This window comes from Eublepharis macularius, chromosome 12 (assembly GCF_028583425.1).
Source record: "Eublepharis macularius isolate TG4126 chromosome 12, MPM_Emac_v1.0, whole genome shotgun sequence".
Taxonomy (NCBI): Eukaryota; Metazoa; Chordata; class Lepidosauria; order Squamata; family Eublepharidae; genus Eublepharis; species Eublepharis macularius.
Window position 1 is genome coordinate 61,467,379 of NC_072801.1, and position 23,175 is coordinate 61,490,553.

At 45.9% G+C, this 23,175-nt stretch overlaps 2 protein-coding genes across 4 annotated transcripts; one reads left to right on the plus strand and one right to left on the minus strand.

The window, feature by feature from the left end:
• The first annotated feature begins 4,647 nt into the window (after window positions 1–4,647).
• RPS9 (ribosomal protein S9) lies at window positions 4,648–8,362 on the plus strand. Of its 3 annotated transcripts, none has more exons than XM_054995340.1 (5): window positions 4,648–4,753; window positions 5,851–5,974; window positions 6,065–6,187; window positions 6,900–7,086; window positions 8,114–8,362. In XM_054995340.1, exons 2-5 carry the CDS (start codon window positions 5,878–5,880, stop codon window positions 8,289–8,291), a joined length of 585 nt encoding a protein of 194 aa, XP_054851315.1. In that variant the 5' UTR covers window positions 4,648–4,753; window positions 5,851–5,877; the 3' UTR covers window positions 8,292–8,362. The 3 variants fall into 3 exon arrangements, with proteins under 3 accessions (XP_054851315.1, XP_054851316.1, XP_054851317.1); XM_054995341.1 differs by having other exon boundaries at window positions 4,685–4,753; window positions 5,820–5,974; XM_054995342.1 differs by having other exon boundaries at window positions 4,690–4,753; window positions 5,872–5,974.
• Window positions 8,363–10,577: 2,215 nt separating this feature from the next.
• On the minus strand, window positions 10,578–20,006 carry LOC129340151 (suppressor of cytokine signaling 3-like). The gene is made up of 2 exons (XM_054994755.1): window positions 19,402–20,006; window positions 10,578–11,409 (listed from the first exon to the last, which is right to left on the minus strand). The coding sequence occupies exon 2, from the start codon at window positions 11,357–11,359 to the stop codon at window positions 10,745–10,747; it is 615 nt and encodes a 204-aa protein (XP_054850730.1). The 5' UTR covers window positions 11,360–11,409; window positions 19,402–20,006; the 3' UTR covers window positions 10,578–10,744.
• Between the last annotated feature and the right edge of the window lie 3,169 nt (window positions 20,007–23,175).

Below are 23,175 nucleotides of genomic sequence, written 5' to 3' on the forward strand. Positions count from 1 at the left end.
CATTTCTACCAAAGGTAGCCAGAGTGAGATTCTGGGTCAATAAGAGCCCAAGAACGTGCTGAATGCATTAAGGTATTTCTTCTTCTCCACCCTGCCTTACATTCTGTAACATTCTGGTTTCTTTTCAGTCATATCTCCAATGGACTGTTCAACAGGAGAGCGGCAGCTGTGATGGTGCTGGTCTTGCTCGTTTAGCAATGCAAAGCCTAAGCAGAGTTACACCCTTCTAAAGCCATTGAAAGTCAATGGACTCAGAAAGGTGCAAATGTATTAAAGATTGCACTGCCGATGTTATAGCTAGCAGCACCCTAAACACGTGGACTATAGATAAATGGAGAACCCTGTATAAGCAGAAGTTAGTCACCCTGGTGGCTCTGGTTGGGCAGAAAGCTGGGACAGTTTGGTGTAGTGGTTAAGAGTGCGGGACTCTGTCTGAAGAACCGGGTTTGATTCCAATCCCCACTCCTCCACTTGGGGCAGTAGCAGCTTCTAGGAGCTCTCTCAGCCCCACCCACCTCATAGGGTGATTGTTGTGGGGATAATAATAATATGCTTTGCAAACCGCTCTTAGTGGGTGTTAAGTCATCCTGAACGGCAATATATAAATCGAATGTTGTTGTTGTTGTTAATAAATCATCATCATCATTGTCCGAAGAAAAAGAACAAATGATTAAATACAGAGATCTGGCAATAGAAACCACCCGACTATGGAAGAAGAATGCAACAGTAGTCCCCATTGTCATCGGGTCACTTGGAACCATCTCAAAAAACTTTGCAATTCATATGGAAAAACTGCAGCTTTCTGACATAACACCTACAGAACTGCAAAAGATGGCACTACTTGGAACATCGTACATATTACGCCAATATCTGGTTGATACTTCGGTCTCCGGCAGAAACCTGTATCAGCTTAGCAAGGCCAATCAATCTGACCTCTGCTCATTGTGGATTGTGTTTTGGATAATTCGAATAATAATTAGATAGCTAGAGAGGGAGGTTTCACAGAGTTTGAAATAGGAATTGTTGGGTTGGATCAAACCCACTTTTCCATTGGTGAAAACAGGTGGTGGAGTCTCCTGTGACCACCCAAATTCTGGGAAGAAATTCTGCAGGAAGAAGAATTCCACGAGATGGAGCAGAAAAGCTGCCTTGATCCAACCTATTGCTCCTGGTGGGCATGCTCACACCATTTCATGTCTTTTGTGTTTCAAAACCTTTGAAAATCTGTTTGACTGAAGAAATTATCACCCAACATCTGAAGCTGGCTGTTGGTTTCATTCACTCAGTCTTGCCCACTCTGACTGGCAATTGCTCTCCAGAGTGATTTATGTCACCACCTAACTGGAACTCTTTAACTGGGGATATCAGAAGCTGACCTTCTGCATTCAAAGCATGTGCTACAGGCCTTTCGTCGACAGGTAGGCAAACCTGGAATCCAAGGCTGCAACAGACAAACACTTCCTAGGGAGTACGTCCCTTTGATCTCAGTGGACTTGTGCATGCTTAAGATTACATCGTTATGTCCTTCAGCTCAGATCATCTTCAATTAATGTGCCCCACATAGCATAAAGCCTCAGTTATGGTTGCCAACTCAAGACTGGGAAATTCCTGGAGACTGGGAGGTGGAGCCTAGGGAGGGTGGGGTTTGGAGAAGGAAGGGACTTCAGCATGATGTAGTGCTGTACGGTCTATCCTGCAAAGCAACCATTTTCTCCAGGGGAACTGCTCGCTATACAACTGGAGATCAGTTTTAATTCCAGGAGATCACCAGGCCTCACGTAGAGGTTGGCAACCCTAGCCTCAAAACTGAACTAGATCTAGAACAGAGGTTAACATACCAAAAAGACTCTCAATCAATATTTGGATGTTTAGTCCACCCAAACAGGTCTATTCATTCTTTCTTCTTTTCCTCTTCTTTTTCCTATACTAAGGAAAGGCCTCAGAGAATTGGCTGACCCTTATTTTTCACAGTGATATTAGGAGGAAAACTGTTGGCTAGCCAAATCCAAGCCACCCAATCCCAGTGCGAAGGCCTGGATTTCGACCCAAATCTCCCTGTCTTTGGTTGTATTTACAAAAGATCCATCCTTAATAGGTAAGTATTCTATAGTTTAGCTTTAAAAAAAACCTGTACAAGGATTACTGTTGAAAGAAGCATGCACAGCACGCTCAGCAGTGCTTGAGTTTGCAAGTTCACTAGAGAACAAGTTGGTTTAGCGATCAGTACTTATATGTGGTTTTACCTTTTTCAAATTTCCCACAAATAGATATGCACATCCCTGAATTCGTTACACCTGAGAATGTAACACTAAAACAAATGTGAATACATCACTGCAGCCTTTTTTGATATGACCTTAGAAACAATTAACATAGCAAAGTAAGTTGACATGTTTAAGAAGCTATTTCATACTTTTATAATAAAAGTAGGTGTGTAAAATGAACTTCATGGGTTTAATGCCAAATGACACACTTAGGGGCTACAAGATGCCACTGCATGATGAAATGCCTTGTTTTTACAATTCACTCTCGTTCTAGAATATTGAGGTATTTAATTATTTTAGCTAGAGATGTGCCTCCAGTACAGTGTCTGGTGGGCCCAAACTATGCACAACTCATCTGCCCCTCCTCCAGATTTTGCTCTGAAGAAAATATAAGCCTAGTTGAGTTTTTTTTCCCCTAAGAGAAACTGTGGGGCAATTCTGAATGGAGCCTCTGCATTGTTGGTGAAGTGCAACAAGCAAGGGAGGAGATCAGCAGCAGCAAGCAGCTTGGAACAAAGGGGTACCTGCTATTCCCATGTCCCTTGTTTTTGCTGCTGTGGTGCATTCATACTTTTGTATGGCCGTGGGGGGGGTGTCCATATTTTACCTCTAATAATATCATCATCATTTATATCCCGCCCTTCAGGACAACTTAACGCCCACTCAGAACTGTTTACAATAGAAAGTTATTATTATCTCCACAACGATCACCCTGTGAGGTGGGTGAGGCTGAGAAAGCTCTGGAAGAGCTATGACTGACCCAAGGTCACCTAGCTGGCTTCAAGAGAAGTGGGGAATCAAACTTGGTTCTCCAGATCGGAGTCCTGCTGCTCTTAACCACTACACTAAACTGGTTCTACACAACCATCAATAAGGTCCAGGGGGCGGGGTGGGTAGGCTAATATGCAGTATCCTTGTCCTGGGTGGGTAAAGTCCAAAAACATTCTTTAAAAGTTGCAATCCACCTCACGAATAATTTACTTCTGATCATATTGCACAGAGACCCTAAGGGGGAGTGTATTTGGATAATCTAAATTCCAGCACCCTTCTATAGCGCACACTCGCATTATTACCATGTGACAGCTCAGCAAGTTCGTCTAGGGTTGCCACCCTCCAGGTGGAAGGCAACCACCTAATGGAGGGTAGAGAACAATGAACTCTATATAAAGTCTTAAAGCTAATTATTATTTTAAATTTATATTTTTCTAAAGTGCTCAAAGAGCTCAACAGTGCAAAGTTATAAATATTATAAATACAATAATTACAATCCATAAATATAATAAATATATCACCAGAAATTCACAACACTTACTTGTAGAATTTTTCCAGTGGTGTTTGATTGTGATTATTTCTCTCCCAGGATTAACTTTTTGTGAATTTCTTGTGACATATTTATAGATTGTATTTATTGTATTTATAATACTTATAATTGTCTTTCCACTGTTGAGTCCTTTGAACACTTTAGAAGAATATAAATTTAAAATAATAATTAGCTTTAAGACTATATAGTTTATTGTTCTCTACTCTCCGTTAGGCGGTTGCCTTCTTTTTGAACCTGAGTTAGTTTCGGAGGAGCCCTTTGTTTTGTCTGCACCCTCCAACTGGAGCCTGGAGATCTGGAATTACATCTGATTTCCAGAGTAGAGGTCGGATCCCCTGGAGAAAATGGCATCTTTGGAGGGTGAAAGTCTATGGCATTATTTCGCACTGAAGTCCTGCTCCAGAACCGCTCCCCCACAAGCTCCAGGAATTTTCCAAGCCACAGTTGGCAACCTTAGTGCATACGCACAGGGAGAAATAGCCGAACCAGCCATTAGGCAGCAGGGAGCACATCAGTGAGGCAACGAAAGGAAAGCCTAGAAGGGCACACAGCCTGAACTTCCGGTAAAAACTAAACGCCGTCATTAAGCCTGTATAAACGTTGGGTGTATCCGCTCTAGCCCACGGAATCTCCCATGATGAAAAGCACAATATACTTTTGTACTGAACGCAGGACGGGGCGGGGGTAGAGGGAAGCAAGCCGGAAGTATCGCGACTCCACGCTTTTCCACTAGGACAGGGCAATTTGGCAGGGGACAACTCTCGTTTTTCAGGTAACCGCTTTAACGAACGGGAGAGGCAGCTGCTCCCAAACCAGGAGTTCCTCCGCCTTCTCGCTAGATCCAAATCACAGACGAGAGTAACTTTCACAAAGGGCGTGTCGCCTAATAACTCCACAGACTGCTCCCCGCTCACAGCATAGCCACATCCTTAAGGCTACAATCCGCACCTTCACGCCTCCTCTCTGGCCCCTCTTCTCTACTGCCGCTGGAGCAAACGCCGATTGGCTGTTCCTGTGTGAAAGGAGCCCGCAGCCAATAGGCCAGTGGGCAAAGCGTCGCTTTTCTATTGGCTGCTGGAAATGGAAAGGCGGGGTTTCTGACGATTCTATATAAGCAGGCTTCGCAGGCAGCACCTTTCTTTTCAGCCGCCATCTCTGGTCTTGTTGCGAGGTAGGAATCTGTTTCTGGTCCGCGTGGGGAGTGGGCCTGAGGGAGCGAGTGTGGAAGAGTACATGTGGGTTTGCTTAACAGGCTAACGACTCTTTGAGGCGCGGTTGAGCGGTCGCCTTACCGGCGAACAAACACACGCTTCGGAGCCTTCGGCTCATGCTGGTCGAGCCTTGCTTTTATGCGCATGCGCGGGACCCAGACCTTAGACGTCCGCGCGTGCGCAGGCTGTCAAAGTCCCTCGCGTGGCCTTTGTGGCCTGTGCCTTCTCAGTGGTTTGCGCTGTAAGAGTAGCATAGACTTATGTGGAAATGCTGTGGGCATGTTTTGCTTTGAAACAGGCATACCCATTCCTCTCATTGCATTGTTTTGTAATAAAAGGACAAAGGCTTGATCCTATTAGATTCCTGCTCGATCCCGACTGATTTCCCCTTCTCGGCTTTGGTCATTGCAGACCCCGTGATTACGTTTATAGCCCCTTCACCTCTTGCAAAAAAAGCTGATAGGATCCAACCCTAACAGTAAAATCCTAAGCAGAGTTACTCTGGTCTAGGCATATTGAAATCAGTGGACTTAGAGTGGAGTAACTTTGTTTAGGATTTCATTGAAAGTGTCAAACAACTTTGTTACCAGATTTCTTCAACATGATTTTTTTAAAAAAAATGTAGAAAAGGCAGTGTAGTCTGTGTCCAGTGTGCTTTTTATTCTGCTTGCATTAGCTCCCCCCCCCCCCCGCCATGAGCCATTAAGCCTGTCCAATTGTTTTGTAGAAGGGGCTCCTCCCAGCGTTTTTTTAATAACTCATCTTCTCTATGACTTCTAAAACCACATATGGAAAGTATTTCCTTATTCTGACTTGCGGGGGGGGGGGCGGCCTTGAGGTTAGTGAAGTTTCCTCATTTTTCGGTACTATACTATTGCTGTTTGACAACCATAAATATCTTGCCTATATGCGAATGAGAGACTGGGAAATTTTCTTTTAAAAGATAAGACTAGCAAGCCAGATTTTGCAGTACTCATTATCATTTGATTTCATATCTGTAACTGTTCCACCTAACCACCTCTTTAGGTTATTTTACCTGCCTATGATCATTCTGCAGGCCTGGTCTCCATCTTTTTAGGCCAGAATGCCTGTTGCACGGAGTTGGGTGTGTCGGAAGACGTATGTCACCCCCAGGCGACCCTTTGAGAAATCACGATTGGACCAGGAGCTGAAGCTCATTGGTGAGTTTTTTAAGGAACGGGATCGCTATTTTAACCAGGCAAACTCCTGTTTAAAAGCAGTTCTTAAATCCTTTTTATTTTTCCCCTAAGGTGAATATGGGCTGCGGAACAAGCGTGAAGTGTGGCGAGTGAAGTTCACCTTGGCCAAGATCCGCAAAGCTGCGCGAGAGCTGCTCACCCTGGATGAGAAGGATCAGAGGCGCCTCTTTGAGGGTAGGGGGTACATCAGGAGGCCAAGGTGTCTGAATGAGTCTTGTACAGTTATATCTCTAGTTAAGTCTTCCAGAGGTCTGGACTTGCAATTCCCTTCCTTTATGGATCTGATAATTCCCTATCTGTATAATGGACAGGTCTCTTGATGATCTTTCTCAGGGTGCCTGACCGTCTCTTCAAGCTCATGTTTAATTATTTCAGTAATTTTTTTCTGTGCTGATTATATTTGTAGATGCAGAGGAGTTAGCCGTGTTAGTCTGTAGTAGCAAAATCAAAAAGAGTCCAGTAGCACCTTTAAGGCTAACCAACTTTATTGTAGCATAAGCTTTCGTGAATCACAGTTCTGACGAAGAGAAGTGTGATTCTCGAAAGATTATATTTGTGACATCTTTTTTCCTCTCATAAGAATTTTCTTGAAGGCTGTTTCTGTCTTGCAGTTGGGAAATGAGTGCAGAGAGCAAGTTGGCATGCCAGAGGCCACCATAGCGTGTGAGGCTGAGGTGGGATTTGAATGTCCATTGTCCATTCTCAGATACACCAAATGGTATTGATGGTGGCACATGACTGTTGCTTTCCAAAACTTGTGTTTAGCTCCTCCTGAAAGCACTTCCTTAGGTGGTATTTCAGAATGAACAAATGGGTACATGAGTTTGTGGGTTTGCTTAGTTTGGAGAGCTAAATTCAGTTTGCTTAGATGTCCTTCTCTGTCTAGGTAATGCTTTGCTACGCCGTCTCGTCAGAATTGGGGTGCTGGATGAGGGCAAGATGAAGCTGGATTACATCCTGGGTCTGAAAATTGAGGATTTTCTGGAACGGCGTTTGCAAACCCAAGTCTTCAAGCTGGGCCTAGCCAAATCCATTCATCATGCCCGGGTGCTCATCCGCCAAAGACACATCCGGTATGCCCCTGAGGTGTATGTGTTAGGTATAGGGAAGTACTTGTGACTTAAGCAGGATGGGGCCGTGAGCTCTTTGATGTGTTGTGGGTCACAGGAAAAGGACATCCCCTGAAGCTTTGCCTTTGGTCTCTTTTTGAATGTAGCTTGTGCACGAATGGCTATGGCATTGGCCCAGCTGTGTGCCTTTTAGTTCCAGCAAGCTCCTCTCTTGGTCGGGATCCTGGATAGCTAATAGCCCACTAACTTGCCTGATGAGTCTGTGCAAAAAACAAAGATTTTCGGCAAGGCTCACTGCGGCTCAGCCGTACACCTTGCGAAGCTCTGGGCATGCAGGCAGTAGAGGTAACAACGAGCCATCTGTTGTCCTTTGCATCACAGAATGCTTGCATTCTGGCAAGTGGGTAGTCTGCTGAATGCAGAGCATTGAAGGCAGGTTTTGATCTCTGGTGTTGAAGTGTTAAATGCTGGGGACACTGACTAGCATTTGGTGCCTTGTAAGAAGTCAAAACACACAAGTAACTGTAATGCTTCTGTTGGGACCATTCAAAATGTCACAAATTAGTTCCCCATTATGCAAGATGGAAACAGGAAAAGACACTGTGGGGTGTAATGGAAAAGTTACCCCTATCTGTGAATCGCAACACTTCAGATGGAACACAGAAAGTGTTAAGTAGTGTAAAGAGATGCCAATTGCAAAAAAGCCCCGAGCACCAGTCACATTACACTGAAGGATGAGCAGCAGCTCTTGTTTCTTTGAATATACAAAGGTCAGTTGTGATTTAGCTCTCCGAGGGCTAATTGGAAATAAAGACAATCAGGGTTGGCTTTATATTGGCAGTCTCAATAGCAAAAAATTGGATAGTGTTGCTGAGCAGCTGGAGGGCATTTAATGCTCCCTTCCTTCCAGTCAGAATCAGGGCAGTAAGCGTAGATCCTTGTGGGTGGGGTTAGCTGGATATTCTCGGCAACAGAAAGCAAATGCGCAAGAGGTGCCTGATTCCCCTTCTGTGCCTTTCTCTCCCTTCAGTGTAAGGAAGCAGGTGGTGAACATCCCTTCTTTCATTGTCCGCTTGGATTCTCAAAAGCATATCGATTTCTCACTCCGTTCACCCTACGGCGGTGGCCGTCCAGGTCGTGTCAAGAGGAAGAATGCCAAGAAGGGCCAGGGCGGTGCTGGCGGTGGGGATGACGAGGAGGAAGATTAAGCTGTGGAGCGTGGGGGAACCATGCCTGCCTTACTGTATAATTACACAATAAAAATATTTGTGGGAAAGAATTCCAGTCATTACGGTGTTGAGGGAACGCTGAAAAATGTGGAGCTGTGTGCAAGTTGTCTCATGTGGCCTGTTCTGCTTGGATAAGGAGCTGCGTGGATTGGCTCTGATGAGCTCAGCAGTCTATGGAAGGGGTGCTTGTCACAGCTGAGGATTTCCTTGGAGAATGCAGGGGAAGGGTAGAGGCTAAGAACTGATGTGTGGGGTTGGCAGTGAAGGAAACTGGCAAGTGAAGGCTAAGCTGTGAAAGGCCACTGCATATATCACAGACTTCCGTTTGGAGCCAGAGGTATAGGTGGTACTTTAAAAGTCTGCTAGTGTAAAGGGAGATTGTTGGCACCCACATTCTCTCACCTAGGAAAGCGTTGACTCGGTGGGGGGAAGGATGTCACATTTTGCAACACTTCCAGAGGGAAGATTTTTGGTTTTCCTGTCTATTGCCCTCACTTTTTGTTAGACTTGCCAAGACAAAACGAATGGGAGAGGCCATTCCCAATTCCCTCATGAGCTGTTGAGTCTCTGGATGCTATACCATGTTCCCGTTTTTAAAAATGTGAAATCCCAAATGGGATTACTGGAATTGAATACACATACCAGCTCCCCAGATGCTGTTTGTGAAAAAGCAAAATATGAAGGGGGTTGGGCTCTTGCCCACCTTCTGCTGTGGGGTAGGAAAGGAGGGAGGGGGGGTTGGAGTCTCTGGAGTTCTCTGCATACTGGCTGTGTTTTTGCCTCAGAAGAGCTTGTTGCTTTCAAGAAGCCGTGTGTGTATTTTACTGGAAGTGAGAGTTGAAGGGAAATCGACCTTCCTGTTTTTATCGGAGCCACTTAAAGCCCTGGGTCACCTAGCTCTAGAGAGGGATCGGCAAGAGCGCAAACAAGGCATTTCCAGTAAGGCATCTGGCCGACCAGCAAAACAAACAAAAAAACAATCTCGTATCTTCAACCTGAGAGAAATGGCAAGGGACATGGAACTTCATGAGGGAACCGTGAGCGTGCAGGGCAATTCGGCACAATTTTGACTGAAGTGCTGAGGTGCAATGTGAGTACTAATTGGGGAGGCTGTTTCTAATTGTGCCTAGTATTCATTTACACTGATAAATGAGGCAGGGCCCTGACCTAGATAGCCCGGGTGAGCCTGACCTTGTCAGCCCTCAGAAGCTAAGCAGGGGCGGCCTTGGTTAGTAATGGGTATGGGAGACCTAAGGGTTGCAGGAGCAGGCAATGGCAAATCACCTGTTAGTCTGTTGCCATGTAAACCACCAGGGGGTGCTGTAAGTCAGCTATGACTTGATGGCACTTCATATCACGTGGGGCAGGAGACAATCCTGTGGGGGGGGGCATCCTGACCCAGTCAGAGATGCACAACATGGGCAAAGGGGAGGGCTCTTTCCTATGCATGTACTGGGAAATTCTTACCACTTTTTCGATTCCGTCCTGCCCCATCTCTACTACATGCCTTTGTTCAGGTCAAACCACTAAATGCAAAAAAAAAAAGTCGGATGCAGCACAAACTAGCTGAGTCTGCAGGGGTTTTGCCTCAAAGATCTTCTCCCACCGCCCCCCTCATAGCTGGCTTCCTGAGTCAGCAGTCTTGGCCCCTGTCAACTTAAACAAATGACCTCCGTTGAGGCCAGTAACTGGAAGGGAAAAGAAAAAAACGGAGGTATCCAAAAATAAAGATGCAACTGCAGTTTGGCTCAGTACTGGAAAGCATGTTTGGGGTGCAGCTGTGCTGGACTGGCCCTCTTCTGCATGCTTGCAGACTGATTGCTGTTCTGGCCGGCCTTTCAGTACTTGGCTTCCGAAGTGGAAAGTGTGGCTTCCAGCTAGGCTTGAGCCCAGTTGGTTTTAAAAATTAAAACTAACAAGGATCAATACGTGCATGTACACCACTCGGACTTTGACTGTGACTCGAGACCTCCACATCTCACGTTTGAGCAGAGAGGGTGTATTTTGTACATGCATGTCATGAATTGAGTAATTAAAAAGGAGATGTACCCTGGGTTGCAAACGCTTGTTCTTTACTTTCTGCCAGTCCTTTTCTGATGAGGGCCCTGGTTGGTTTAACCTGGGTGTGCCGAAGAAAAAGGACCGGACTTTAGGCAGATGAAATTCCCCCCTCTTCAGATCCTTTTAACTGCCTCCCCTTCTGGTGTTCAGGCTCTATAGTGATACTGGAATGAGATAAGGGCTAATTTTTTAGGATAATAAATGGCTGGCTTCATGCCAGTCGGTTTATTCCATGAAGATAATGACGGGCACCCCCTGTGCAACCCTGCTCACTTGCAGCCAGTCCCGTTCACGTACTGTACAAGGAATGTTTGAAAGAAAACACCTGGTGCTTGTTTCAGGTGTTGAAAGAATGGCTGTCCTCCTGTCTCTTAACTGCACAACGAATTCAATAGTCCCTGAGGCACTGGCAGGCCCTGCAGCTGAGCCCTGGTGTCCCCTCTGCCCCGCACGCTGCCTCGCACTGCCCGGCGGCACAGCTCTTGCAAAGTGGGCACCTTGCAGCGGAGCGGATGTGTGAGCGCCAAGGGCACGGGAGGCTGCCCCTCCCTCTCCATATAGCAGGGGCCCCCTTCTACTCTCCCCAGGCACAGGTAATGCTCAACTAACTGAACCACGCACCTAAAAGCTGGGGGATGACCTGCACCTGGCAGAGCCTCGAGGTGGAAAGCTGAGCCCTGCTGCTGGATGCGCAGGTTGGTAATGCCCGTGGTGGTGCGGACGCTGAGGGTGAACAGGTGGTGGTGGTCGGAGGAATCTCGCACCAGAAAGACGCCAGGCGGCTGGGAGGTCAACAGGCGCTTAGCTTCAGTCCCTGACAGGCTACCCCAGTAGAACCCGCTGGCCTCAAGGCGTTCCAGGGCACTTTCCACCCGTTCAAACTCTCCGCAGAAACTCTTGAAGTGGTAGGATGGTGCGGCCGTGCCACTCATGGCTGCTGCGGCTGGTGCAGGTGCCGTCGGGCAGCACCAGCACAGGGGGACCATTGCGCCTCCAGCTGGCTGAAAGGAATCTCGATCAATTACCGCAGGGGCATCTAAGAAGAAAACCAGAGACAGTTCACACAAACACAGATGTGCCCAGGGGCACCACCCATCCTTACTAGCTTGTGAATTCCAGAAGGGAGATGTAAGTTTCTCCCCCACATTCAGCAGGGCCATATTAACCCATGGCTGGGCCCCTAGTCTTTCAGGTATTTCAGGCCCCCTCCGGCACTTCCATCTCTCATCACACTACAGCTGACAGCCTGACTCCAGTACGGTAAGTTCTAGACCACAGTACAGAGCCCTATAGTCAAGGGTTTGGGCTGGTCCGAACAGCCTGTGGGAACATTCGAGCACATGCTTCTGCCTTTTATTTAGCCTGAATATTGGAATAGAGATTGGGACAAAAAAGGAACCGGTAAGCAATATGGCATTAATGTATATAAATATATATATAGTATACTTACGAGAGTATATATGGATAAATATATATGTAAACATATTGCTACAGTGCAGAGTGCAAAATGCCTTTAACCATTGGAGCTCTAGGATGCAGGTAACAGTACCTCAGCAAAAAAAAAGATTGACAGGCCCTTAGTCCCTGCGGGGCCCCTGGGCTTCAGCCTTATGGATAACCCAGCCCTGACGTTCAGAGTACCCTACCCCCTCCTGAGCCAAGAAAATTCTGTATGTTTTAATATTTGCACATCTGCAGATATTTTATCTAAAACCCCAAATATATAAAATGCTCCATGTTGTCCTAAACTTCAGCATCTCTTGGATGATCTGGTTGCAAAAGCATATGTCTCAACAGCTCATATTCAGCAATGTTTGTTTGAAAAGTTGCTCCGTAGAAGAGTCCTTATTTGAATGATCCACACAGATACTGTACGTTTTATTGTCTTCTAGCTCCTCTGACCTTGTCAAGGAAAGAAAAGTCCCTCCCGCTCCATGCAAAGGGCCTGAGTAATATTGTGCAATATTTTGCTTTGCTTTTAGCTAGGTCAGCTCTTTGCAGAGCTGTGCCAGTAAAGATGTGGAAGGAACTCTAAGGAAGGCAAAAGCCACCAAAACAAAGCCAAAGTTGGAACAATCAGAGAGTTCAAAGAAGGAAGGAAATAAGCCCTAGAATTGTAAGTCTGCCATTCAAGGCCCGCGCCATCCATCCCTCCTTTGATTTTGGCTATGCCCACGCTTCCATAAGGATCATAAATGTAAACAAGGAAGAGGTCATTCTCAGGATGCGGATTTCAGTCTCTGATAGGAAATGGTGTGTTTGCGCAAATACAATTACAAAGAATATTCATAGTTGTAATGACTAAATAAGGAGAGGGGAAGGAGGCAGCAGCTCCTTTTTACGTATCCTGGTCCAGAAAGGGTATTATGTAATGAAGGTTTAGGAGGGTAGCAGCATCAAGAAGGAACTTCTCTACCCACAGCTCCTGTCTCTCTAGAAAGATTCACACCTCCGCTGGGGAATTCCCAGTGAAGACCTGCTTCCTTCCTACTGTGTACCCGCTCTGGAGATCTCTGAAGCCCAGCTTTGCAAGAAGCTCTTAAGTGGTTCAGAATTTATATTGGGCTGGATCCGATCAGCATTTCTGCTCTATCTTATGCAGTTCCTCTCTTCATTATAGCCTCCATCTAGGATTCCCACCTCCAGCCTGGGAAATTTCTGGAGATTTGGGGGGGGGGGGGTCCCTGTGGTGAGGAGAGCCTGGGAAGGATTTCATGTAGAACATATGATATACCAGGGGGGCTGATCTCTGTAGTCAGGCTATCAGTTCAAATTCCAGGAGAGCAACAGGCCCCACCTGGCAGTTGGCCACCCAGTCCCATCCCACGTGACTCTTGTCCACGCAGGCATTACCCTGGTGGTCAAAACAGAAACAGGCTGGTAGGATCCAACCTACTTCCTATAATGTAGAGGATCAGATGAGCTATTGGGGTGGTGGAAAGTGCCCTCAAGTCATAGATGACTTACAGCAACTCCCTGCTGGTGTTTTCAAGTCAAAAGACTAACAGAGGTGGTTTGCCATTGCCTCCCTCTGCATAGCACCCCTGGTCTTCGTTGTGAGCTGACTTCCAGTGCCTGCAACCCAAGCACATTCCACGGTTTTAAATATCTAGGTAGGAACCAGAGACAGCCCCCCCCCAGCCCCATCTTTCGCCTTCTGGTTGGAGAACTTTGGTATTGTGCATATTAAGAAAGGAAAAAAAAGGACAGTTCCAATGTCTCCAGCAAAGGTGAAATAGGGGCTGTGACTGATCAGGGACAGGAACAAAAAAAAGTTTTGTTTTTTTCTGAAACCTTCAAAGGCAAAGCGTGCCCAGTCAGTCTTCCATGACAAGACAGAGAGGTGGGGGGGGGAATATATCCCCCCTTTTTTTCCTGGGCTACTTTGGGCTTCAAGTCATCCACCAAAGGACCGCAAACATCTTCCATCCGCTTGTGACTGGACAAGACCATGTTTTAATTTGCCTCCTGTTTGCAAGAAAGCTTATACCCTTTTATGCAGAACCCTCTTTTCAACGTCCCGAATGCCTGTGGGTAGTGGTGACTTGGTACTGGCAGAAAGGTAATCCATTCGTTGTTATTATTTTCTTTAAAATGTTTATTCGCTGCCTTTCTACCATATGGCACTCTACATACTCCAAGAGTCAGTCTGGTGGAATGGTTAGAGTGTCAAGCTGGGATCTGGAAAACTTGGGTTCGAATCCACATGCTTGCCTTAAAGCAGTCCAGGGCCGAATCCACACGGCTCAAGTTTGCCGCTATTTTCCCGCCATTTATGCGCTTCTCAGAGGGCTGTTCACATACTCTCACCTCAATCCCGCCATTCTTTCGCATCTGTTGCGCTGCGCCTCAGACAAGTTTGTCATGCTTTCCAACGCTTCTCTTGCGCAGTTCTCACCATGGATGTGAACAAGTAGAAGCAGTTCACAAAGAGACCACCCCTTCTTAACCACCCCAACTTTCTTGTTTCTTGCCTTTCCCTCTTTGCCAAGCAATTCTTATGGTCCCAACTCTGTCCCAGGCATGCCCGCAGTTCATTATTATTTTTTAAGGGTGCTTTCCTAGCGCTATTGTGCAATCCCATTTTGATTCCCAACCAGTTTGAGAAGTGGCATTGTAAAAAGCCCGTGGAGGCATCAAATGTCCGCAATGTCCGCAAACTTTTTCAGTGACCCATTGTGCTCTCCTGGGGCTCTCTGACCAACAGAAAATGCTACTTCAGTCTCAGTTGTCTATGAATCAAACGCATTTGCAATACAAGAGAAAATCGATATAGCAGAAATCTCCAATTAAATTTTTTTAAAAGTCATGTCGTCATCGGTGACGGCGGATCTAGACCTGCCCCTTATCTTGCTTTTCTCCCAGGGATGTGAACGAAACACAACACAACGCTGACTCGGTAAGAAAGGGAATGTGAACACAGCCTGGGACATTGTGGGATAGAATCCAGCGCAATAAATGCGCAGGAAAACTGGAAGGTAGGGAAGTGTGGATTCGGCCCAGGCAATCTTAGTCCAATTACAGCAGTTTCTCAACATAACTTACCTCCTAGGATTGTTATAAGGATACGGCGGGGGAAGAAGAACTATCAATGCTGCACTGAGCTCCTTGGATGAAGGGCAATATAAAATGTCCCCTGAAATGCTGCTCCTGGCAGATTGGGGGGGGGGGGGCCTTAGGAATAGCTTTGGGGGGAACTGGAGGTCTGCAGTGGGAGCAGGGAATCAGCACCCCTCCACACCTGCTTGCCCAGGCAGACATTTCGTAAAGGGCCTGACCTGACATGTATGGCTTTCTGGATCATTGAGAACAGTTTTGCATAAACTGGCCTCTGGTGACAGATCAAAAAGATTTGGGTCTTTAATGGAGGTATCTTTCCAACTATTGGAATGTTACACCCATCAGAGCTGGGGAGGAAGGAAGACCGTTAGCTGCCAGGATCAGATGCAAACTTGGTAGTGGGCTGCTGGGGTTACTGCTTCCCCCCCCCCCATGCTCTCCTTGTATATGTGAAAGTAAACAAAGGCTACACAGCCAATTGTGAGTCTCTTTAGTGCCCTATCATTACAAGGAAACAGAGCCTGTAAAAGGACACTCCTGAGAGTTTCTACAGCGTGGGGAAGCGAAGCCCTTTTTGTAACAGTGTACTGGGAGTGGGGTGAGCATCATATTTAACTTTAGACAGGAAAACTATCCATTGCAGTGCTTGGAAATTTTATTTTATTTTTGGTTCCCTAGGTTTGTCAATGACATTTTTAAAAATAGCAGGCTTTTCCCAATCCCGTGGCAATATATGCACCCCTCCCACCCTATACTACCCAACCTTTTCCAATAGCAAAAGATTGGCTGCACTGCTATGTATTCTTGTATCATGAGGATACAAGACTCCAGGGAGGCCTGGCCTCAGATTAGAGTTCCCATCTTCTTTCTGTCAGGCCTTCTACGCCCTTAGCAGCCATATGACAGGAGATGCCATTTCTGGACTGGGAGTTATGATTATAGGACACCTTCACCTGTGGAATAACTTCCTGCTAGCAAAAAAAAAACCCACTCGAAAACAGCATCAACCCCAACTTTCTGCTAAGCACTAAAGAGTTAAGCATTCCAGGCAGCTGCCTGTTTCAAAGGGCAGATTTGGGCCCTGTTTATTTGAAAGTTCTCCCTCCTCCCAATAGCATCAGAAACTCTCTGCATATCGAATGTGTGCTTGTCAAGGAGAAGCTAGAAATCTCCCCCTGACACACTATTGTTCTATGAACAAAATGGTTTTTGGTGTAGAAACCGCCACCTTTACTCTGACAAAATCAAAAAGAGTCCAGTAGCACCTTTAAGACTAACCAACTTTATTGTAGCATAAGCTTTCGAGAATCACAGTTCTCTTCGTCAGATGCATGCATCCTGGATCGGACGAAGAGAACTGTGATTCTCAAAAGCTTGTGCTATAGTAAAGTTGGTTAGTCTTAAAGGTGCTACTGGACTCTTTTTGATTTTGCTACTACAGACTAACACGGCTAACTCCTCTGTGTCTTTACTCTGACGAGTGCCATCACATCCGCTTGGGAGGGCCAAAAAGGTGGGCTTTGAGAGGAGACCAAATGGGAGGGGGTACGGTGACCTAGAGCAGACAACCTCCAAGGTTGTTCTACTGTAGGCCACAAGTCAGGAGTGGTATATTTGACATTTCTGTCTGAAAAGCCAGTGTGGTGTAGTGACTAGAGTAACAGACTAGGATCTGGGAGGCCCAGGTTCAAATCCCCACTCGGCCATGGAAACTTGCTGGGTGATCATGGGCCAGTTACATATTCTCAGCCTGATCTACTTCACAAGGTTGTTGTGAGGGGGAAAGTAGAAGAGAGGAGAATGATGTAAGCCACTTTGGGGGCCCACTTGGTGAGAGAGGTAGGGTATAAAGGAAGTTAAAAAGATAAATAAATTTCTCACTCATCAAAATTCCGTGTGTAAAAATCTAGCACTTCTTCAAGCCTCTCCAAACATATTTAAAAACTGGACACAGTTCATTCTTTAAATATACTGATTTGCAGTAAAATCCTAAACAGAGTTACTCCAGTCGGGCTTAGACTGTTTAGCTTTTGTTCGTTCCTGGCTTGACTTCTATTGTTCTTTCTGCTTTGCCTCTTGCTTCACTTCACTTTGACTCCTTAATACGGCTGCTCATTTGGTTTTTTCCTGCATCTCGTTCTGCTCACATTTCTCTTCAGTTAACACTCCCTTCACTCGTTTCCATTTCCCTATCAGATCCAACATAAATTACTAGTTTTATCAGTTTCTTTCCTCTCTGACCCATTCTTATCTGTTTTCTTTGGTTTACCTTCTCATCTTTCCTTTTGGCTAAGCCTCAGGTTACTTTCTGTCTTTTACCCCTTTCTCTAGATCTCACTGTGCCCCCTGACAGACTCCTTCAATCAAATGTTTAAACCACATCCACAAAATGCTCCCTTCTCCTGAGTCTTATCTCATTTCCCCATTTTCTTCTTCTCATTTTCCTTATAATCTCACTATTTTTAAGAATATAAACCCGCAGTCAGGGTTTGTTCTTTTTAACATACTCATTGTACACCACCTAGCTTTGAAATCTCTTTATAAAAATAGTATTATTAAACATTTTCTTTTGTTACTTGGGACAGTAAAAAAAGAAAAGCTGGCCTTTGCCCATGCAATTTTGTTTTCTTCTACAGAAGGCTTTTGAGACTCTTTCTTATGGAAGAATACATGCAAAGGACATTGCTTAAAAGAAACACAGAAAAGAAAAAAGTGAGGGGAAGAAAAAATATAAGTAGGTTTTTCCCCCCAAAGTGATTTGTAAGTAATATTTTAGGATTAATGTATATATTAGTGCACTAGATAGGTTCAAATACTGGACTTTGGCTCCAACAGGATTCTAGAATCCTGTTCCCATACCCCTTCTGAAGAATCCAGGTAGTGTTTCTATATTTCTCCAATAGGATTGTTCCTGAAAAGTCTTCAGCTGAAAAGTGTTACATCTGAAATGGGTGCAAATGCAAAACAAAAAACCCAAGGCCTGACTTTTGTAATGCAAACAGGGAGCTGTTTCCAAATAATACTTGGGGCAGTCATTTCAACTCTGTGTCTCAAGCTATGGGCAGTGAACAGAAAATGCCCATTCACAAAAAGGAAACTCCCCACTGCATCTCTGTATGAGTCTCTGCTCTCGCATGCCTCCTTTCAATCCACCTCAACTGGGGTTAAGTGAATTCTTCCTCATCTCTGTATCAAATGTGATTGTATCATTCATTCCAGAAACCACTTCACACACACCCCGCCCCCTGAAGCTGAATTATCTGTATGAGACTACTCGTCTGTAATGGCTATATAACAACTGCCTGCCTAAGAGCTTGCCTGGTGCTCTGCTCATCCTTTGACTTGGTGGTTTGGTTTGGGGGGACCTTCCCAGTAGCAGTGCCCCACCCTCCTCTCATAGGAGGCCTGCCAAGTTACTTCGTTCTACAGCAGCTCGTCAGAATGTTTCTGCTCAGGGCAAACTTGTGATTCTGATGGAACCACAGGATGCAGCCCGAGGAGAACAGTGTTAAGCCCCGCTGATTTAACTGAGAGAGGCTTTAAACAAGCACTTCGCTTTCTTATCTCAATCAGTGGGATCCTATTTTTCCATTTGCAGTTGTTGAATAGATATTTAATATTTTTAGCGGCCTGTTCATTGTCTTGAGTATGTTTCTGTTTTTTTTTAAAGAAACAACAATTTGATATTCGATTAAAGAGCAAAGAAACATTATCCGTGTCCACAGGGTGGGAGAAATATCTTGGGTGTTCAGCAAGAGAATTTTGCTCTGGTTCTAATTTGAAGTATGGAAGGAATTTTCTACCAGGTTGGATGAATTAAAAATCTTTTTTTTTTAAACATCCCCCCCCCCCAGCACTCCCAACTGTGGACCTCATTGGATGAAGGTTGTTGCGGGGTGGGGAGGGGGTGCCTATGTAAAATTGTTTAATATGGAAGTCAGGAAAAGTTGGTATTAAACCTCCCAGTCAGGTTTTGGTAAACCTCAGAAGTTTCAAAAGCCTGAAGGAAATTCAGAAACCTGCAACTGAGCTCTCAAATTGTGCCCGATTTCAAGTTTGTATAAATTCAAAAATAAAAAATTTAAGCACCCAAGAACTGGCTTTTGTGTTCTCATTCCTACGAGTCTATGATCGCATTCCATTCCTCCCCCTTCCCACCTTTTGTGGGCTGAGAGAGAGACGGAATTGCAATAGGCTGACCCGTCATAGCCAACCAAGGATTCGAACCTTGGTCTCTCAGAGGCTAAACTCAACAGTATACCCAACTCAGGAGTGCTGCTGCTGTGCTACTTAGCTAGAGTTGTACTGGCGATGAGAGTGAGGGGGGGGGCGGGGGGAGAAGCAAACTAACTGGACTTTTAAGGCTCCCTCGCACACGCACAGGCTTCCCCAGTTTACCAGTTTTTAAAATCTCTCGCCTACTCTGAACTAAAAAAACACAAAGTAATTAGTACACACACACACTTACCTTTGGTGTCAATGGAAGCAGAGATGCCTGTATTCTCCACGAGCGGGGGAGATACAGATATCAGGATTAAAAAACGAGTTCCTCTTCAATGGATCCGCTGCCGAAAGAGCTCCCAGCCCGATCGCATCTCTTTCCCATGCCTCAAAAGCCGCGGATCCGGGGGAACCTCTGCAAACGCACCGCGCAGCGGGAACGTCCCCGAGGGCACCTTTGTGCCAATGAATTTCACTCCCTTGTTTTTGGTTTATTCTGTTTTCCCGGAGACCTCCCGGATTAGGACTCAAAGAGCAAAAAAAGGTGGAAGTTGCTTGGCGGGGGAGAGGAGAGGAGCCGGGAGGGGTGTGGTGTTTCCTTTCGCAAAAGAATCGCAGCTTCTCTCTGGTTTCCTGGAAGTGCGTGTGAATGTGCGTGCGCGCTTCAAAGCAAACACCCACTTTCCCGTTAGCACAGTAATCACCAAGGAAAAAACCAATCAGTAGGAATACAGTTTCAGGGTCTTGCTGGTGGCGTGGTGGTGGGTGCCGAGGCTGGGGGGGCGGGATTGGTTTGTAAGACTTGAAGTGCTTCGGATCAGAAAAGAGCTTGTATATTTCAGGGTGAAACTGACACGCTGCGAGAAGGCTGGACTTCGCCGTGCCTGTGTGTGGCTGGGGTGGAGTGTGGCAGAGTATTTATTTTTATGAATGGTCACAACTTTCATTGGCCGCTGGGGGGTGGCTGGCAGGCCTCTGATTGGCAGGAAGTGGCTGTGTAAACCCCAACAGGCCCCCTCCCACTCTCCCTCCCCTGCTTTTTTCTGGGTGATTCCTGGAAGTGTGGAGGGGACTGTTGGTAAGAGGGAGGGGAAAGGAGCCGGTCCCCGCCTATCTCTGCCGCAGAAGAGGGAAGAGAGAGGTTGGGTAAGGTGATCCAGGGCTCGCAGGGAGATCCCTCTATTCTAAAGCTTGCAACATACATTAACCCTCTCGTAGCCTGGCCAGAAAGGAGCGTCCCAGGAGACCAAGCCAAAAATGAGAAGGAAAAAAAAAAAGATATTTCCAAGCGGGCCAATGGGTAAACTCCCCTCCCCCTTCCCTCTTTGTGCTTGCACATGTACACCAAAGGCAATGTGCATGAGTGTAGATTTGTGTGTCTCTAAGGCAGTGTTTGTTGCAGAATGACATGAATTAGTGTGCATGTCGTTTAGGCATCTCTGTGCAATGCATGTGTGGTTCATGGGTACATACCCACACAGACATGCTTTAGGACTTTTTTGGGGATTAGAGGTATTGGTAACTTAAAAGTCTTTGGGGAGAACAGGTGAAAAATGAAACCAATGTGCATGTGGTCTATGTATTTTTCTACATAGGTATTTAAAAGGCAAATATAAAATGTGCATGTTTCTGTACCAGATGCAGCCCTACGCATTTAGGTGCCGGAAGTGGAAAATTCAAATGGTGTCCCCATGGGAGCAACAGACAGAACAACAAGGAACAATTAATGTTAAACTACTACAGTTGCCATCTGAGGCCGGCCGCACTGCCCTGCCTTCGCACTGACATACCCCTTGTGTACTTGCAGTGTTGTGAGGTCTACAAACTACATGCAGAGTGTGGAGTAGAGGATCCATTGTGTGCCTTTGGTAGAGAAGAGCAGCACTGAAATCCTTGCCTAACCACGAGGCTCACGCCATGACTTTGGGCAAGTGACACTTTCCCAGTCTGACTTTCTTTGCAGGGTTGTTGTGCATGAGGCTAAAATTAGGGAGGCCCCCCTCCCTCCACATATGAAGTGCCCTGATCCCTATAGGGGAAGGGAAATATGATAAATACTAACAAGTGTAAGGACATGCATTGTATGCACCAAATTTCATGTGCACAGCATGTGTGTGAGGGCTTTGTACGCAGAAAATGGCAACCTATCTTTATTTTATTTTTCAATTTTTACCAAATTTCTCGTCCTTTTCACCCAACTCAGAATTCACACCAAGTGACCAAACAGCAATTCAAAATGCCATACAAATTTACATTGATATAATAATCAATTCAGAACCAACATGAAGAGCAGATAATGTGAGTTCATGCATGCAGCTTTATATATCTGCATACGTTATATGTGTAGGAATGTGCATGCATGCAGCCTTTGGCATGTGCACTAACCAGAAGTATGTGAATTATAATGATCCATGCATTTATTGATCTATGTGCTTCCACTTTATCTCTGTGACACTTGTCCTTGAATCTACATGCTGCACATGTATGCATACATAGTTTAGCGCATGTAATGGGTTACATGTGTGTGCACTTGGTGTGTGCTCGTGCCTAAACAGTCTCATGTTTGCATATACCTTATTTTGTATATTCATGTACTGCACATAATTGAACCATGAAAAGAATGCACAAATATCACATGCTTGCTGAGTCAGTGTGGTGTCGGTATACATTTGTTGGCAGTGTACATTGTTTACATACTTCCTTCTGGAATGAGCATATGGAAAGATGGTATGCAGATGAGTGCTTTATAGTGCACCTGGTGCTGGGACATGTAACATTAAGTGTGCACAAAGATGTACATGTCTGGACATACAAAAGTGCAATACAACTACATTGCACGTCTGCAACAAATGATCATAAATCATTTACAAAGCATCTTTGAGGTGATTTGCAATCTTGCTTCAGCTTATAGCAGTCCCCTGAAGTGTGAGCTCAACCGATGTGTACATTTCATTTATTTAAATATTTTTTATCCTGCCTTGTTACATGTACTGTTCAAAGTGGCGCACAATGTCTGTGTCAAGCGGAGGTGGTGTATGTGTGCATAGTTTCACTGTGTGAGATAGGTGATGTTTATGCATGTAACGTCTGGGTTTACCTTGTGTGCCTGGCCATGTTTGTGCATGACCTGTGTGAGAGAGTGTGCAACTGGGAACAGTGAAGCTAGAGCATATGATATGAATTCAGGGGAAAGGTGGAGAATTTGGGGAGTGTCTCTCTCTGCAATTTAAAACTATTCAGTCCTCCCAGCCCCACCGAGTGAGGCACTTTATCCAAGGAGGATCACAGACCCACCCAGGAATCCTCACTCCCCCTTCCACAGATCTCTGGCTTCCAAGCCCAGCCTCACCATCCGCTCACTTCTTTCGGCCCTCTGGCTCGGGAACACGGGCACTCTGGCATGGTGCTCGCTCCTTTTCCTGGCCTGGGTGGCGTTTATGAGCTAATCATGCGCAGTCAGGGCTGTTAGCTGTTCCTGGCAGGTCTGAAGTTGCCGGTAAAGGCACCGGTTTCCTAGCAGTGATTAGGGGGAAGCGAGTGCCTGATGGAATGCTAAGCAGCAATAACCACACACAGGCCGCCTCCCCGGGGCTCCCGGGAGAGTGTGGCCAAGGAGGAGGGAGAGGAGGGAGGAACGGAGTGCTGTGTGTGGCCACTGAGCTCCCCCACCCCCTTGCTCATTTTAAGGATGTGATCTGAGTGGGGGCCTTTGCCCCTCAAAAGCTTTTTCTGTTCTAGAGATCCTCTGGAAATGATGTACAATGACAAGGTGCCTCTGAGCATGAACAGAATGCCTTTGCTGTGGTGGAACCATAAACAATGGTTTGCATCTAGGAGAAGAAGCTGGTTTAAATCTCCACTCTGCCATGGAAGTCTGGGGGAGGGTGCATGGGCCATCACTCACACCCAGCCTAGCCTACCTCACAGGGTTGTTGTGATGATAAAATGGGGGGAAACAGTACAAGCTGCTTTGGATTCCTATTGGGGGGGAAAGTGGGGTATAAAGGAAGTAAAATAAAAT